This window comes from Delphinus delphis, chromosome 18 (genome assembly GCF_949987515.2).
Source record: "Delphinus delphis chromosome 18, mDelDel1.2, whole genome shotgun sequence".
In the NCBI taxonomy this organism is placed as follows: domain Eukaryota; kingdom Metazoa; phylum Chordata; class Mammalia; order Artiodactyla; family Delphinidae; genus Delphinus; species Delphinus delphis.
The window spans coordinates 14,422,365-14,441,857 of record NC_082700.1 but is presented as its reverse complement, the minus strand read 5'-3'; the positions used below and the strand labels follow the sequence as shown (position 1 = coordinate 14,441,857).

The 19,493-nt window shown below is 40.1% G+C and overlaps 1 protein-coding gene across 9 annotated transcripts in view; it reads right to left on the bottom strand.

The window, feature by feature from the left end:
- The window catches only part of COG6 (component of oligomeric golgi complex 6), a 279,030-nt gene that overhangs the window by 190,743 nt on the left and 68,794 nt on the right, over positions 1 to 19,493 (bottom strand). For 5 of the 9 annotated variants that reach the window (XR_009516828.1, XR_009516824.1, XR_009516823.1 and 2 more), the window contains 2 exons: positions 8,530 to 8,704; positions 5,441 to 5,563 (listed from right to left, as the gene is read on the bottom strand). The exons of 1 other annotated variant lie outside the window; for it this stretch is intronic. Coding sequence is in view for 1 of the 8 variants with exons in the window: in XM_059996097.1 (XP_059852080.1) it covers positions 5,557 to 5,563 (7 nt within the window). In the remaining 7 variants the exon portion in view is untranslated. Of the gene's footprint in view, positions 1 to 1,367; positions 1,479 to 5,428; positions 5,564 to 6,272; positions 6,413 to 8,529; positions 8,705 to 19,493 lie in introns of those variants that run through there. 3 more of the 9 variants (XR_009516826.1, XR_009516827.1, XM_059996097.1) reach the window with 3 other exon arrangements.

The window sequence follows — 19,493 nt, the reverse complement described above, 5'->3', positions numbered from 1 at the left end:
GCCAAGAACAGCTAACCTGACCCTGGAATCTCAACACTCACTGCATCTCACCAGTGAGTGAGGACAGAATCCACAGTCACCATCTCCTGCCCCCACTCCTGGATGTTTTCGGCAGTCACGTCACTTCCCTGCTTAAAATCCAAAGCAAAGTCCAAGGTTTTCACACCAGGTAATACAGAGTTTTCTACAAGCGGACCCTGGACTAGCTTACCTCCCAACAATCCTCGTGATTTTCAACTTAAAAACATTGAACTCTATGTAATTTCTCTCCAACTTCACACGCCCTTTCTAACTCTTTAAGGATTCGGTGTAGAGTTCGTCTCCTCTGGGATATCATCCTCCCACCCCACCTGACCTCTGCCTTTGTCCCCTTCTCTTCACTGCTGGACTGGACATCCTCCATGTCCCAACAATACTCTGAAGACAGCCCCACGTACTGGGTACGCTATGCTGACGTTACCTGTTTGAATGCTTGTCCCCTCCGGTACATTATAAGCTTTGCCAAAAATGTAGGATCGTATTTAACTTTGCATTCCTGGTATCTGGCGAATAGTAGGTACTTAAATGAGATAATGTATACAAAGTATTTAACACGACACCTGACATGGTAAGTGATCACTTCACGTTGTGGTTGCTGTTGTGAATTTGCTGAATGATGGTTACTGTTCACCTATCCACAAGCAAAAAATAAAAATCTTTGCTCCCTTCCGGGCAAAAAGTGAAGAGAGAAAGGCTAAATGAAAAGAAAAGAAAGAAACGAAAAACACCCTGTTTCATAGGAAACAATGAAGACTCTAAAGACACTAAAGATGAGCAACTGAACGGGCTAAATCAGATGAGACTAATGAGAAAATCGAACAAAGCAAGGGGAATTTGTCGAACTTTCCTAGCAGGCCAGATAGTCTCCACTTGGAAAGCAGCTCTGAGGGAAGTGGTAAATTCCCTACCACCTGAGTCACTAAAAACTAGACCAGACAAACCACTTAGAAGTATACAGCAGTAGACTTCAGGGTACCGGCAAGAGTCAGTGGGCTTTTCATCTTTAATTTCTCTGATTCACTCATAAAATATTTATAATAAGGCTGCAAAACATTTGTTACATCTTTTCCCATTGTTCGCCTTCATTTTTCCAAGGGGAAAATGAACAGTGTTCATGTTTACTCAGCTAAGACTACCAGGCAAGGGGGCTGTGCAACTCCACAGTGGCTAGCATTTAACAATAACACTGGAAAAGATAGAGACAACCATTCTACTGGAAACTTTTTTGACATAACCTGATTATTTTGATTAGGTCTATACTGGGGGAAAAAAAGTCTTGGGGCAGACTGCTACTTGGTATTTGTTGATTTATTCTTTGAATAAAATTGGTCAGAATACATTTTCTTAAAATAACAACCATACATGACACACAAGTTGTACTTTATTTCTCTTGTTCCCTCCTCCTCCTTCCTCTGCTTGTTTGTTTCATCTAATGGTTCCTAGAAACAAAGCCAGACACTAGAATAAAAGAGCTGATATTACTATTCTCTTGCAGTTGTTTTCTTTAGCTTTTTAAAAACAGTCATATTTTCCCAACTCTTTGTTGATCAGAATTTTGCCTAAAAAGTGTCTTTCAGAGTATCTCTGAAAACCCTGTTTCAGAATATTTCCAGCTCTCACTTCAGCTGGCATCTGGAGGCTTTGTTTTGATGTATTAAGATGTGATACTACATGAAAAAAATAACTAAATTCTTAGGGGTTTTTTGACCCACTAGAGCACTACCTTAGATGTTAGAGGTGAAGGGAATGGATCTCCACTACAATCCTCTCATTTTAGTGCTGAGGAAACCAAGCCCCTGGATGCGCAGTAGGGTCACAAAGCTAGAGTGAGTCAAAGCCAGGACCAGAACCCAGATGTCTTCACTCTTTGTCTAGACCTTTGTCTGTTATACCAAGGATTAAATGGGTAGAGATCACTGAGTTGTGTGTTTTTTCCTTTTTCTCCAATCCGAATTTCAGCAATATAACTGTAATGAAGCTAAGAACAGCTAACATCCCGTGAATTCTTACTATGTGCACTGCATTATTCTACACTTTTTATGTGCTTTAGCTTGAGTCGCAAAACCATTATCCCCCCTCTTACCAATGAGGAAAATGAGGCACAAGAAGGCAATGTTACTTTGCCAGGGTAACCTGCCTGGGTAACAGATAACAGAGAGAGGATGGGACTCTAAGGCCTGGGCTCCAGAGGCTGTGTACCCACCACTACACCTGATGGCTTCTCAGTAAAAGCAGACCTTCCCTGGGGGCTGGGAAAGCAATGGAAATGCTGTTCCCCTGTCGAAGTGTTGATATTTCATTGATGCTTCAGTGTCACTGTTGTGGCTCTGCATTTTCATAACCCCTATTTTACACAATCATTACCAATGAATTTGCAGTCTCACTTCTTCGGAATTTCCCGAATATAACCATGGTGATTTCTCAATAATGTGAAAACACAAACTGCAAATTTTGCATCTTTGTAAACTTTCTAGGTGTAAAATATTAAAAAGTTTGCCCCAAACCGCTGATAAAAATAATTATAAACAAGAAGACTGACAAAAGAACCAGTATAAAAATCTATAGGAAAGAAATTTAACATCCAAATCCACAGATCAAAGAGAAGAGCTTTTGAGAAGAATGTAAGTTGTACCAGACACTAAACATAGTTCTCAGAGTGTTTCAAAACCGTATTTAAGGGCTTCCCTGGTGGTGCAGCGGTTAAGAATCCACCTGCCAATGCAGGGGACATGGGTTCAAGCCCTGGTCCAGGAAGATCCCACATGCCGCGGAGCAACTAAGCCTGTGCTCCACAACGACTGAGCCTGCGCTCTAGAGCCCGCGAGCCACAACTACTGAAGCCTGCGTGCCTAGAGCCCGTGCTCCACAACAAGAGAAACCACTGCAATGAGAAGCCCCCGCACCGCAATGAAGAGTAGCCCCTGCTGGCCGCAACTAGAGAAAGCCCGCGCGCATCAATGGAGACGCAACGCAGTCAAAAATAAATAAAATTTTTAAAAGATCTTTAAAAAAAACCCATATTTAATGTGTACGTTACATTCTGTTCTGAGCACCAGAAATTATTGGTAATAACTTATAAAAAATAACTTTCTATTAGAAGAAAGGAGTCTTCAAAATGTACACTGCATTTATAAAGTTTGAAAATTATATAAAGTTTGGGGAAAAATAGAGAATATGGAAGACTCTGAAAGTCGAGACTAAGGTCTCCTTTGGCAGATATGAACTGGGGGCTTACTGGTGAGCATTCTATAAACAGCACGCTCTGGTTTGCCCTATTAATACAGTTAGGGAAGCAGTTGGCTGGGCCCTTTCCTGCAATTAGACAGTCCCGCTCTGGGAACCGAGGGACCACTTTGGGGTTTGTCCACTCAGCACACACCACACACACGTGGGTGTTCACCTAACCACTTTACACAAACTCCTTACCACCTTCGTGTTCCGTTTCGTGATTCATTTTTAGGTACATTTCAGCCAATAGTTAGATATCATGGAGCAAACAACAATGTCGGTAGATTCATAACTTCCATTTCCACCTGAACTGAGAGAGTACAGCATGATAGGTTTTGCACAAGCTATCACAGCATTTCTTATTCTAAGGAATGCATTTACTTTTAAATAATAAGCAGCTGATTATTAGGTGGATGGTGCTCAAGTCATAGGAAAGAATTAACCTAGTTCTACAAAACTACCAGCATTAAAAGTATCCTGATTGAAATTAGGCTGGGGCAGAATTTCTATAGTCCAGTGACTACTATTCCCCAGATAACGGACCAAAGATAGTGGCCCGGCTCCTTAATGACTGGGCACTGCCCATCTAAAATCAGACAATCTTCAGTTCAGAGTTTGTATTTTGTTTTCTTTTCCTCCTGTTCTAATCAAAGCAGACGTAGAAACAGATAATCAGCTTCTAATTATGGAAAATCATTGTGTCCCGGCCTCTCTGGTGGTTAGTGGAAAAATATATAAATGGCATAAAATCTTTTTTTCTTTGTCAGAAGAAAAAGGAAGAGCCGCTGCTCAAGACTCTCACTGTTAGGGGAATCCAGACCACACGAAGCTCTCTCCCCTCCAACAGCCAGGGAAGTCCATTTGGAAAGTGCTCGTGGCTGCCTCAACCCCAGCCCAAGCCTCTTCCCAAGACACAAGTGTACATAAATATCCCAAATGAGCTGCGCTCTCGGAAGGCCACCCTCCTTCCTCTGGTTGCCTTGGAGACAGATTTGCTATTTCTCCCTTCCTGTAGCTAGGATGGAAGAAGAGTGGAGAGGGGACAGAATTGGCTTTGATCCATGCTCTGCCACCGGGGAACGAGCCTCAACCTCTCAGACCCTCCTGATTCTCACTGGACAACAGCAATACCGATGTCTGCCTTGTGGGGCTTAGGTGACGGTGAGCCGTGAAATATACAAAGGGCCCGGCCCCAAACGGGTGATTTAAAATGGCAAGTGTATAGAAGGAATTCGGTCCCTGGGAAATTGGCAGGAGTATAGGTCTTTACTAGCTGGTCGCTGGTCTGAGACTAGGACCTCTGGCTAGAGTATTTGGTTGCTTTGGAAAACCCTTCAGGTCCTCAGCAGGGGCAAGAGAGCCCAGGGTAATTGGAAGAGGGATGTTTTTCTGTTTTCTAAAGAGACTGTAAGTGGAGTCAACTACTTGTTTACTGGAACCATCCATAAGAGGTGAAGAATTGAGTTCTCAGGCCAGGAAGGGGAGTCTGAGAAGGGTCTCAGAGCCAGGAAGTAGATGGTAAATTATGTGACACCACAGTGCCAGGGATTAACTTCAGCAAAGTCCATTTCAGGTGTTCACTGAGAACTTCTCTGAGATTCAAAAGTCCTGGATGGTAAATTATGTGACACCACAGTGCCAGGGATTAACTTTAGCAAAGTCCATTTCAGGTGTTTATGAGGCACAAGAAGGCAATGTTACTTTGCCAGGGTAACCTGCCTTAGGTAACAGATGACAGAGAGAGGATGGGACTCTAAGGCCTGGGCTCCAGAGGCTGTGTACCCACCACTACACCTGATGGCTTCTCTGAGATTCGAAGACCAAGTCAGTTCAACTAATATTCAGGGGCTGGTGTCCCTGCAAAGAACACAAAGTAAGACCCAGCTCTTGCCCTCAAGCAATGAAGAGCTGAGGAAATAAAGACTATAAGCTCCCTGAGGGCAGGAAACATGTCTGTAAGAAAAGAAAGGGCCAGTAAAGTCACATTTACTCAAATCAGGGCTTAAATCAGGACTCTCCTGCAGAGACAAAACCTGGGCCGATGCACTTCCTCAACTCCCTGCTCCAGGGTCCAGTCACCACTCTCTGTGATGACCGTGTGACAGGACTGACAGCAGGGCAGGGTCTGACTGGGGAGACCGGGGGGAAGGCTGAGGCTCACCGCACACTCTACCTCCATCTGGACGCCTCCGGGACAATCACACCCGGCTGATCTCGCGCGACATCAAGACGGTGCACAAAGAAGTGCTTGGAAATCTTGCAGTGTGACCTGAGCGGGGCGAGTGCCTTTCAGCATCTGTGGGAAATAAGCCAGAAAGACTGTTGGATCTGTGACCTGCCGAGTGAGACTCCGGAGGGCAGGCTGGGCCCTGAGTCATTGGGAATTGGGGTGGTTCTCATCCCTCAGTCTTGAGTGGAATGACCCAAGCGGCGGCACTGTGTCCTCTTGCTGGCCTGTGCAGGTGGTGGAGCGGGGCAGAGCCACAGCTGGGCCCTCACCATCTGAGCCCTCACCATCTGAGCGGCAGCCAGACAGACGTGAAGCCCGGTCACCAAGGAGCAGCTGATGCCTGAGCCCAGAGAGGTTTTTTTTAGTGAAAGTGAACATTAAAAAGACGATTAAGATTATCAAGTGAGGTCTTGTAGAAACGAGAGGAGAAGATGATGAGGCGGTGATGAAAATGCCTGGTGAAAAAGCTCCTCGTGAAAAAGCATCCCAGCAATAAAGATGCAGGAACTACTCGCTTCAGCTGTCACCAAACTTTACAGTCATTAAAACTTGGAGAAATTAAAGCCCGTGATCTGAAGCCTTTTTCATTATGAATGAGCCTTTCACAATTTAATTCTTGAACTGTTCTTAAAGCACATTTGACAGTGGACTTTGTTCGGTATCCTGGCTATTGGCTACAGCCACCTCCGCAGACACAAATGGATTTCTTTTTGTTTTTCTATAATCGAGTGGATTATATTAATAACATAGAAAGGAAAAATGAATGAACACGTACTAGGAGCATGACACAGTAAGACATAGTGAGGAGGTGGGGAAAGCACTGGATCCAGGGACAGAAGACTTGGGCCTCAGTCAAGCTTCTGCAATTTACATGACACAAGTCACTTAATTGCCTCTAACGCTCAGTTTCTTTATCTGTAAAACATGGGAATAGAAATAACATTTAACTATGAGGACCTCAGTGGGGAGACAATGATAGGCCTTACAGAAATGTGCTTTGTGAAAGCCCGGTCCTAGTTACTGCTTGTAGCATCATCATTGGCTGTCTCTGAGGGCAGCTCCAATGAGAGGGAGTCTTGGTGTAGCTCCCGCTGTCTATGGGGCTCTGAGGGCACCGGTGTTCCACCGACAGCCCAGAGAGAAAACCCAACTGATATGTACGAGATACCAGCAGTAGTGGTGGGTGTTAATTAGGTAAATCACCAAATTACCACCTCTGATACAAACCAGAAAATGTTTATACCTTCTGATATCTTACTGATCTCTCATTTTCTTTGCAGGACAGATTTAAATTGTGAATGGTACTAAGTAGCTGAACAACAGCACAGGGGACTTTGGTTTGCTCCACTTGGCACTGGGCTGCTGGGGGATGCTGCATTTTCATTAAGGCAAGGAGTCTGCCTTAATGAACTGTACTCAAGTATTTCCCCACACTTTACAGATGAAAAAACTGAGGCTTAGAGAGAACAACTAATTTTTGCAAGGTCCCAGAGCCAACATCTGGAATTCATATTCCAAATAATGCTCTTAACCCTCGTGTCACATTGGACATAGAACACTTAGGAATCTGAAAAAGCCAAAAGATACTGCCTGGCTGGAAGGGCTACGAGTCGGTTGAACCACTTTAGAAAACAATTTGGCACTCTTTTATAATCTTGAACATTTTCATGCTCTACAACCCAGAAATTCCAGTCCAAGATAGAGGAATTCTCGCGCATGTGCACTGGTATATGTACACAGGAATGTATGGAAGCATTGTTCATAATGAAAACCAAAAAAACAAAACAAAAAATATCAAGAAAAGCCAGAACTTCCTTTGATGGGAGGATGGACAAATAACTTGGGATATTATACAGCAGTGAGTATAAATGAACTGCAACTCAACACAGCGGCAAAGATGAATCTTTAACATTACACTACGTGGAGAAGAGTAAGTTACTGAAGGCTACCTATAGAAGGACACCGTTTCAATTAAACTCAAAGCAAGCAAAACTAACAGATAACGAATGCAGATACATACATATGGGCTAAAAGTTTGAAGAAAACCAAGTGAAAAGTAGGGACAAAATTCAAGCAAATGGCTCCCTCTAAGCATAGGCAAGGATGGACTAAATGGCCACAGGTAGATGCAAAAGTATCGGAAATATTCTAGTTATTAAGCTGGGTGGTTAAGTCCATGGGTGACCGCTTTGTTATGCATTGTGCTACCACATAAATTAGATATATTACTCTGCATGATGCAGATATAATTAAAACCTTCCTTTTTAAAGTTACTACTGGGACTTTCCTGCAAAGGTAGGATGGGCATACGGCAGCCCCCGTCTCCCACCCTCACTCCTAGGTACCTAAAGCCTAGGTGACTATAGGAAAAAAACCCAGACCAAGGTGCATGGCTCCGATTACCCAAGTCTGTTTTTCTGGTCCCTCCAAGCTTGAAGGCTACCTGGGGCTCTGGGGCCTGGATAAACAACCCAGCCAGCAGAGCAGAGCAGATGGGAAAGATCTAGGCCACCCACACAGCAATCAAGAGCTTCACTGGGTGGGCCAGAAACTGCAGTTGTCCCTGCCCCGTGGTAGCACTGAGCCACCTGTGGAGAGCGGGGGCGGGGGGCAGCGGGAGTGTCCGCGTTCCAGCATTCAGAGGCCCAGCCACCCGGCTGCACCCGGGGCCAGCAAGCGAGTGCCAGCAGGACCTCAACACCAGGCTCTCCAGCTGAGGCAATTGAAGTGAGTGGATAATTGCACATAATAGAGTTAAAATATAATTGCCTCATTAAAATGGGTTACTAAATCTCACTGTGCCTGGGTGTGAAAGAGAGAGACGGAGATGCGTGTGTTAAACTGCAAGAAAAACAAAATTGCATAAACGAATGTGAGTGGGAGCGATCTGAGAATGCCTGACTGTGCCACGAGGTCGGAGGAGACCCCGGTGACCATGGGGTCCTCCGAAGGACTGGTGAAGCCCACAGCTGGTAGCTGCTTCAGGCAGTGATGACTCAGAGCGGGACCAACTAATGGTAAGCAGGTCTCACCTCCTGCTGGGGCGTCTCCACTTTGGAAGATAAAGCTCTAGTCTTGCAGAGGAGAGATCCCTGTCCCTCCACCGTCTCCAGAGTTCCTCCTGGTGTGGCTACCCAAGCAAGCTGGACAACTGGCACCTCTCCTGCTATCCCGGCAGAATTCAGAGCTGGAATGGGAGCCGTCTGCCTGTGTGAGAGGGAAATCTAAGCATCAGAGAATGACTCCAGGGGAAACACCCTCAGGTAGCAGCACAGTCCTTGCCAACCCGTAAGGAAACCCCTACAAGTGACATCTTCCCCTCCTGCCCTGGAAGTGTGCACACGACTCTGGTGAGATCCGTAAACGATCCCTCCATGAACACACAGAGAAATAACACTCTTCTTCCGTCACAGGTGGGCACTGACCGCAGTGCTTCCTGCTGTTGCCCCCTCCAAATCACCAATGCCCCACAGAAGAGCTCCTCTAGGGAGAAGACCCCAACTCCTCGGCACTTTAGAACATTTTAAAGAAAAACACAGATATTTGTGAAAATAACTCCAAGTTCTTATTACGCCAAGAGCCGTAAGTGGTCATGCCTCACTTTGTTCTTAAGTTTCTAACATGCATTCAATCTGACAACGAGCACAACTTAGTCCAAAGGAGCAAGTTTAAGTTTTTTCTCAGAACGCTCACACATTAAAATGTCGAGACTAATGACTTTTTTTTTTTTTTTTTTGTGGCACGCGGGCCTCTCACTGCTGTGGCCTCTCCCGTTGAGAAGCACAGGCTCCGGACGCGCAGGCTCAGCGGCCATGGCTCACGGGCCCAGCCGCTCCGCGGCATGTGGGATCCTCCCGGACCAGGGCACGAACCCGTGTCCCCTGCATCGGCAGGCAGACTCTCAACCACTGCGCCACCAGGGAAGCCCGACTTATTTTCTTTTGAGTATTAGAAAGCAGATAAACATTAACAATCTGGTGTCAGTGTCACTAACAAGACCCAAAACCCGCTTCAGAATCCTGCAGTCAAGGGGTGTTTAGTGTAGGCGCAGCTTAGGTGAGGGACTAGAGATGCAAACAGAGGGGAAGGGGGGTTGCACACCCCAGCCCTAACCGTGCAGAGAACACTGGGTGTGCCCCATCGCCCTAACCAGCCTGCGTGACTCATCTCTGCTGGTAAGCCCTTGACTTCAAATGCAGATCTGCACTTATACGGACAGATTTGTCTTTATGCATGATTGAACACTCTCTTGATTCCTCAGATAAGTTGAGAAGTGCAAAAGAGGAAGAGGAGAAGCTTTTTAATTACAAGCCAGTCAGTCTGGCAGATAGAACTCTCAACCTGTCCAAGTCCTGGACTTCCGAACCTCGCCAAGATCCCCATCTGCTTCTTCTATGGGGCCTGGGGTGGCGGGTGCTGATTCAAGTTCCCACAGAAAGAATCAGACAGTCTTGGACCAAATGCTTAGCTCTAACAAACAAAGAGCCTCAGTTCTGGATAAAAGTCAAATTGTTAAGAAATTGCACCGCTCTTTTTTTTTGGGGGGGTGATGGTTGTGGGACAGGGCAGGATGGGGAAGTGACAGAACCAGACTTCAGCTCATCTTGATACAATTTTGGAGTTACAAATGCTACTCTCGTTCCCTGTCTCCCCAGGTTTTGTTGGGTGCAGGCCAGGGCTTGCCTGGATGTCCATAATTTCCCGTGTGGCTCTCCCTCTCCCGCCCCCGTGCTCAGTTTCCTTGAGTGCCAGGATACTCCAGAGACTCAGAATGGAGCCCTTGAAATGTTATGAAACAGGAATTGGCAATCCTTTCCTTTCAAGCTGCCAAGCTGTAGAAGGGGCTTGCGGGGTATGGAGGCACTGGAAAGGTGAATGCAATGTGTCAGCTGGTGTCATGACTCAACTTGTAAGGTGCCTCCAACTGTGCGCCCACCACTCAGGTGGCAGCCACATGGAGGGCAGATGGGCAAGAAGAGGGGGGACAGAGGCAGCGATGGGGAGAGCGTGTAGAAGCCAGCAGCAGCCGGGTGACAGCTGCTGAGCCTCAGCCAGGCTGGCACGGCGATCAGGAAGCCTGGAGTGCCCCCCTCTGGTAAGTGAGCCAGGGGTTGGTTGCTAAATCCAGTAACAGAACCCTCCCTACAGGCACTTGGCATTTGAGCCTTAATGGTTTTGGCACTTGGCCTAATTGCTCAGAATATGTGCTCAGTTAGATAGAGAATGATTCCTTCACCACACTCAGTAAGCATCTGCACACAGCACAGAAGCTGTGATATTTCTATTCCAATAAGTCCTTTGCCGACCACCAAAAGTCCATGGAAAACTCTCAGAAGCTATTGGATATAAACCAAACTGAATTTTACATTACGTGTATGCTTCAGGTTATGGAAGATTTTATAAATAGCAGAATGTCCACCAAACAAGAAAACTGCCTCCTTATTTTGTTCAAGAAAAACCATCTACAATGAATATTGCAACGTTCAGTGATAAAAAGGATTCACATTTTATTATCTCAAAAAACTGGGAGCTGGAAACCAGTGTGATATATTTGCTTATACTTGTTAACGTTTTTATTTACCATAACTCGCTTTGAGATGAGGTCGTTTTGGTCAATTAAATCAGATTAGTATATAAGACATCAAGATCTCTTAGAGATTAAAGTCATAGGCTAGTATTCAAACACCAGTAAAAGCCAACAGAATCCACGTCACCCAACCCAGGGTCTGAGAGAGAACGACAGGAGTGAACAGTACGAACGTGAGGATTTAGCTGAATTTATCATGGGATCATAGTGACTGGAGCTGCCACTAGTTCATACATCAGCTTAATTGGTGAGTCTGTAGTTTACGTTTATAACTGTGGAGTAGGACACAGCCAGTGGATGCCCAAGGGGCATGGCAGAAGGAAATCGACATCATCATCAATATTGCTTTTTAAGAAATAAATTTTATTGCCTCATTCCCTTGCTAAAAACTTTAATAGCAAAAATGCAAATAATGTACTTCTAAGTAACTAATGGTTCAAAGAAAAAATTATAATGAATAAAATTTAAATATTGAGAAATAGCTTCAAAGCATATAAAACATAAACTGACAAAACTAAAAAGAAATATAAGCCAATCCACGATCACAGTTAAAAATTTTGTTTTTAAATCTCTCTCAGTAGCTGAGACAACATGCAGATCAAACATCATGACTACAGATGATCTGCACAAGATTAACAATGTTTATCCTCTTAACACATGTGGAACGCTGCACCCAGTAACTACAGAACACATCATTTTCAAGTGTAAGGGGGATATCGTTCACTTAAATAGGTCATATGCTGGACCCTAAAGCAAGTATGAACAAATATAGAAGGACTGATATGCAGTATATATTTCCTGGCTATGGTAGAATTAAGCTCAAAATCAATAATAAAAAGATAACTAGGAAGTCTTCATATATTTGTAAATACATTTCTAAATAATTCATGAGTCAAAAAAGAAATCACAATGGAAACGAGAGAATACTTTGAAGTGAAAGATAATAAAAATATGACATAAAAGTTATGGATATAGCTAAGTCTGTGTTAGAAGGAAATACAGATGAACATATTTAAGTGAATATATTACAAAAGAAGAAAATTTGAAAACTGATGATACAACTTCCACTTCAAGAAGGTAGAAAAAGGGAATTCCCCAGTGGCCCAGTGGTTAGGACTCCACGCTTCCACTGTAGGGGGCACGGGTTGGATCCCAGTCAGGGAACTAAGATCCTGCAAACTGAGCAGCATGGCCAAAAAAACAGAAGGTAGAAGAAGAAGAGCAAATAAAATACCAATAAAGTAGTAGGAAGGGTATAATACAGATAAGGAAAAAAATCAACAAAATAGAAAACAAACATAATCAATCACATCAAAAACAGATTCTCTGACAAGACTAGCAAAGTCCATAACTCTTAGCAAGACTAAGAAGGAAACAAAAAAAGAAATAAAGAAAACACAAATTACTATTACCAGGTCCACAGACATTAAAAAAGATAAGAGGATGACAATACATTTAGATGAAATGGACATATACCTTGAAAAACAGAATTCATCAAAACTAACACAAGAAGAAATAGACCATATGCATAGTCCCGTATCTATTTTTAAAACTAATCCTGCAATTTAAACCCTTTCCACAAAGACAACACCAGGTAAGCTGGTTTCACCTGGAATTCTTCTAAACATTTAAGGAAGAAGTAATAACAATTTTACACAAACTATTCCAGACAAGAGAAAAAGGGAAAACACGTCCCACTTAGCTTTATGAGGTTTGGTTACCAAAACCTGACAAGGACATTGAAAAAAAAGGAAAATTACAGCGCAATCTCTCATGAACATGATGCAAAAATTCTAAATAGAATATTAATAAAACAAATCAAGAGATATATAGAAAGAGATTGTACATTACGCCCACTGGATTTATTCCAGGAAGGCAAGGTTATTTTGACATTTGAAATTCTCCACATTAAGCAAATAATGGGGAGGGGTACCATATGGTTATCTAAATAGAGAAAAAAAATTTTTTGATAATATTCAATACTCATTCATAATTTAAAGTAATTAGAACAGAAGTGAACTTTATTAATTTGATAAAGCTTATCTACAAAATATCTACTAGTGAAAGCTTTCCCTCCTTCCCCACATTTTAGAAGGGTGACTACCCTCTAAAGGGTAGTCAAGGGTGACAAGGGTGACTATCCTCACCGCTTCTATTCAACACTGTAACATCACACTGGTTAAACATTATACAGTACCATAGAGCTAGAAAAATTAAAAGAAGAATCAAAACTCCCATTAATCACCGACTATGTGATGGAATGCATGGATAAAGTTTACAAAAGAATCTACAGATAAAATTTAGAATTAATTGGTAAATTTAGCAAGGTCACTAGTCAACATACAAAAATAAACAAAACTAAATCCAGTGGTTTATACAAAAAGAGAAAATAATATGATCAATTTAGGATTATCCCAGGAATGCAAGAGTTCTTTATCATCAGAAAAAATATAAATGTCATTTACCAGATTAAAAAGTAAAAGAAAAAAGCCACATGCACATCTCAATAGATTCTGAAAGTCACTTAATAAAATTCAACACTTATTCATAATTAATAACTAAGAGCATGTAAGAATATAAAGAACTTCCTCTCTGATTAATCAACTAAAAACCTAATTCTTAGTGGCGAGATACTGCAAGCATTACCTTTAAAATCAGAATTAAGTGTCTATTATCATTGCTATTAGTTACATCGTGCTAGAGGTTGTAGTCAGCACATTAAGGCAAGGGAAAGAAATAAAGGGCTTATAGATTGCAAAGAAAGAAACAAAAGTGTCATCTAGTCTCAAATAATATAAATGTCTATACAGAAAACCCAAAGTAAAATCATCAGAAATAAAAAGTTAGTTAATGCTTGGATCTAATGTAATCAACACACAAAAATCAATTCCATTTCTATATACAGCAACCAATAATTTAAAAATGTAACTTAAAAATAGATACCACTTACACTATAAACAAGAATTGTAAGTTTCTTAGGAAAAAAATATAACAAAATTTTCTTAGATTTATACGGAGAAAATTATAAAAGTTTTTCTAAGGGACACTAACCCTACCCTGAATAAATAGGGAAAATTCAACAGGTTCACAAATTGAATTATTTAAGATCATAGAGATATTCATTCTATCCAAATTTATATATAGATTCAAAGTAATCACAACCATATTCCCAACTGCTGTTTGAGAAATATAAAGTTGATTCTAAAATCTAAGTGAAATAGCTGAAAGCCAAGAATGCCCAAAGCACTCTAGATGAAGAAAATAAAATGGAACACCCTACCTGATATCAAGATTTATTATAAAGCTCTGACAATTCAAGTAGCAGTTATTGGTGCAGGAATAAATACACCCATGAGAAGAATGCAACAAAGATCCAGAAATGTATCCACATATGTGGAAATTAGATATATGACAGAGATGGCACTAGCCTCACCCCACCATGACGACATACAGAAAGTAGGAAGCAATACTAATTCTGCACCATCCCTCAGGACCTGCGGTTACCAAGAGCAACACCACTGCTAATGATTTACCACTTGCAAAAAGAGCGTCTTTCGGGAAATCATAAGAGTGAATTTGCACATTTTTGGTTTCTGCAAATTCCATCATGGTTTAATATTGTATGATTCATTACCTTAACCTGTTACTACTCAGTGGATAAGTGATTTTCTTCTTTGTAAGATGCAGAATAAACGCAGGGTACCTTGATGTTTTTCTTTTTGTTGTTGACTTTTGTTTTTAACGATAGCCTTTTGGCTTTCGAATGCTTGCTTTGCTTACATCTTTGTTTATGAAAAGGAACTAATACAGCTGTTAAGCAAGAAAGATTCCTGATCTGCTATTAAATACATATTACAAGTCTGTGGAATATTAATCAAATCTTTGGTTTCCTTTTTAAGACGTGGCTTCTAAGGCAAGTGCATTTTTCTACCTCAGTTCAATCCCCATTACCATTTCATGTTCCATCAGAGGCCTGGCTAGCAACAGTAGCAGCTCTTGTCTGAATCCTGCAGACTAGGCTCATACATATGACACCCGTAGAAAGGCTGGGCTCTGCACAGGAGACCCAACTTTTGATGATGGCTTGCATAAGGAAAATCACTCTTGCTCCTTGTCATTCTGCAGTTAGTGGGCAAAAAAGTAATGCTTGTTCCAGGGGAATTTCAGATCTTGACATTAATGGAAATAAAGAGCATACTCAAGTACATTAATTTCCTGGTGGCCAAGCTATAAACTTTGAAAACTCTAGACTGGCTTGGACTTTCCCTGTTTAAAATACACAATGACAAAACACTTTGTCAAAAAATGATATATCCCCTCAGAGCAAGCAAATATTTCATATGGATATTTTTGGCCCTATCAAAATTTTCCCCCAATTCATCTCATTTTTATAAACTTAGTACAATTTATTTTTACTTATTACATTATCAGTGCTAGGAAAGTTTTTATTTTTTAATATTCACTGGCATTAATGTTAGTTGAATTTGATAGGCTGGCATGCCGTTATTAATATGATTATTACATTCATTTCGTAGCCAATTTATGGCAGTTTTATATTTGGATCCATAAAAATACATAATTATATTATCCATTTCCAAAAGCACATTCTCTCTGAGGAGGAATAAGTATGTATTTTCCAAATAGTTGTGCTTAAATACAACTATAGCCCAGAAGTAACCATATGTAGGCCTATCTATTTATAATTGTTAACAGCATATTTAACTAATAGGAAAAATAAACTGACCTACTGCAAGTATTCAACATTATGTGACTCTACATTTTACTTATATTTTTATTTAAAAATCCATTATTGTATAAAAGACGAAAACTTGTTGCTTAATACAAAGCCACAAAGATTTACACCTATGTTTCCTTCTCAGGGTTTTAGTTTTTAGCTTTTACATTTAGATCTTTGATATTGAGTTGATTTTTGGATATGGTATGAGATATAGGTCCAGCTTCAATCTTTTCCATGTGGTTTTCCAGTTGTTCCAGTGCCATTGGTTAAAAAGACTATTCTTTCCCCATTGAATGGTCTTGGCAGCCTTGTAAAAAAATCAGTTGATGATGGATGCATGGATTTATTTCTGAACTCTAAATTGTTCCACTGAACTGTATGTCTATCCTTATGCTACTATCACACTGTTTCGATTACTGTGGCATTGTAACAAGTTTTGAAACTGGGAAGATTCAAGATTGTTTTGGCTATTCAAGGTCCCCCGTATGGCCATATGAATTTTAGAATCAGCCTGTCTATTTCTGGAACACAAAAAGGCAGATGGAATTTTGATAGAGGTTGCATTGAATCTACAGATCAATTTGGGGAATACTGCCATCTTAACAATCTTTAGTCTTCCAATCCATGAACATGAAATGTCTTTCCATTTATTTAGGGCACCTTTAATTTCTTTCAATAGGGTATTGTAGTTTTCAGTGGAAAAGTATTTCACTTCCTTGGTTAAATCTACTAAGTATTTTATTCTTTGTGGTGCTACCATAAATGGAATTGTTTTTTTAATTTTCAGATTGTTCACTGCTAATGTTTAGAAATACAACAGACTTTTGCATACTGATCTTGTATACTGCAATGTTGCTACATTGTTTATTCTTATAGTTTTGGGTTTTTTTGTTCTTTAGTATTATATATATATAAATATATACAGACCATAATCATCAGCAAATAAACATAGGGTTTCTTCTTCCTTTTCAATTTGTGTGTCTTTAATTAATTTTTTCTTACCTAATTGCTCTGCTAGAATTTCTGGTATAATGTGGAATAGAAGTGGCAAGAGTGTACATCCTTATCTTGTTCATAATCTTGGCAGGGGACAGTCTTCAGCTTTTCATCACTAAGTACAATGTTAGCAGTGTGTTTTTCATAAATGTCCTTTCAGTTGAAGAAATTCTCCTCTATGCCTGGTTTGTTGAGTGTTTCTTTATTTTAGCATGAAAGGGTGTTAGATTTTCCTGCATCTGTTGAGGTGATCATGCATTTTTTTCTTCATTTATTCTATTAATATGGTATAGTACATTGACTAACTTTCATGTTAAACTGACCTTGCATCTGGAATAAATCCACTTAATCATAGTATATAACCCTTTAATATGTTGCTAGATTCTGTTCGCTAGTATTTTGTTAAGGATTTTGTGTCAATATTCACAAAGAATATTGGTCTGTAGTTTTCTTGTGGTGCCTTTTCTGGCTTCGTCATACCAATAACAAATACTGGGCTCATAGAATATGTTAGGATATGCTCCCTGCTCTTCTATTTTTTGGAAGAATTTGATAAGAATTAGTGTTAATCCTTCAAACATTTGGTAGAATTCACCAGTGAAGTCATCTAGTCCTGGGCTTTTTTTAAAATTAGAAGTGTTTTTATTATTGGCTCAGTCTCTTTGCTATAGGTCTATTCAGATTTTCTATTTCTTCCTGAGCCAGTTTACTTTGTTTTTTTTTAATATTTGTCCATTTCATCTATATTATCTGTTGACATGTATTTATTTGTAGTATTGTTATCATTTTTATTTTTGTGAGGTAGTAATGTCCCTTCTTTTCATATCTGATTTTAGTAATTTTGTCTTTTTTTTCTTTGTCCAGCTAAAGGGTAGTCAATTTTTTAAAAAAATTTTTCAAAAAACCAACTTTTCTGTTCTGTATTTTCCTATTTTATATTTTTAAATATATAAACACCTCTCTACATGCAATACTGAATGGTCAGCACATCCAGTAACTGAAATAACGTTATTCTTAACACAATGAGCAGGGAGCACTCCTAGAAACTTCTTCTTACATGTCTTTAAACACCTGTCTGCATGCATTACACAATGGTCAGCCCATACATTCTCAGAAATAACACTCTTTTCAACATGCTGTGTAAGAAACAATTTTTGAAACATCTTTTTTACATGTGTACTCAAACACATCTGTACTTGCATTACAGAATGCTTAGCACATCAATCTGCTGAAATAACAGTTACTTCTCTATTCTATATTTTTTCTGTCTGCTATAATCTTTACTATTTCCTTCTTCTTGCTTTCAGTTGTTTGCTTTTCTTTTCCTAGTTTTTTAAGGTATAAAGGTAGGTTTTAAATTTATTTTTCTTTAATGTAGTCTATAAATTTCCCTCTGAGCACTTTTTGCTGTATCCCGTAAGAATTGATATGCTGTTTAATACAAAACTTTTATCTCGAAGTTTTCTCTAATTTCCTTATTTCTTCTTTGACCCATTGGTTATTTAAGAGTATGCTATTTAATTTCCACATATTCATTTTCAAAAGTTCCTTTTGTTACTGATTTCTAATTTCATGTCATTGTGGCTGGAGAACACACTTTAATCTTTTTAAATTTACTGAGACTTGTATTGTGGTCTAACATGTGGTCTTAGATAATTCAGCATGTGCCCATGAGAGGGCTGTATCCTCTGTTGCTGGATGGGGTGTTCTGTAGATGTCTATTAAATCTAGTTGGTTTATAGGGTTGCCCATGTATTGTATTTCCTTGCTATTCTTTATTTCTTTGCTAATTTTAGTTACTGTCTAGTACCCTTTCATTTCAGCCTCAAGAACCCTTAAACATTCATGTATGGCATGATTGTTTTTTATATTAGACTGTCTTACTTTCTCCTATATTTTCAGTTTTGCTGGATATAGAATTCTAACAGTTGTTCTTCCACCATTTTGAATATGTCATCCAGTGCTTTCTGGCCTCTGTGGTTTCTGATGAGAAATCAGGTGTTATTGGGGATCACTTGCAAATGATGAGTTCTCTTGCTTTCAAGAATCCTTCTTGGTCTTTGCCTTTTGATAGTTTGATTGTGATGTGTCTTGGTGTATTTCTTTGAATTTATCCTACAATAGAGCTTGGTGAATTTCTTGAGTGTGTATGTTAAGGTTTTCATCAAATTTGTAAAGTTTCCTGCCAATATTTCTTCAAATATTCTTTTGGTCCTTTTCTCCCTATTTTTTCTTTCTGAGACTCCCATTGTGTGAATATTGTTGATAATATCCCAAAGGTCTCTGAGGTTCTGTTCATTCTCTTTCATTCTTTTCTTTCTGTTCCTCAGACTGGATAATCTCAATTGACCTATCTTCAAGTTTGCTGATACTTTTTTCTGCCTGCTCAAATCTGATGAACTCCTATAGTGAATTTTTCATTTCAGTTAATATACTTTTCAACTGCAGAAGTTTCTTTTCTATAATTTTTATAAAATTATGACTAAATTATTTTTATGATTATAAATTTATAACTATAAAAACATCCTTTTTGAAACTTCTACCTCTTTATTGATATTCTGTATTCGGTAAGATATTGTTTTCATACTTACTTTCAGCCCTTGAACATATTTAGAAGAGATGTTTTAAAGTCTTTTGCCTAGTAAGTCCAACATCTGGGCTTACTCAGGGACAGC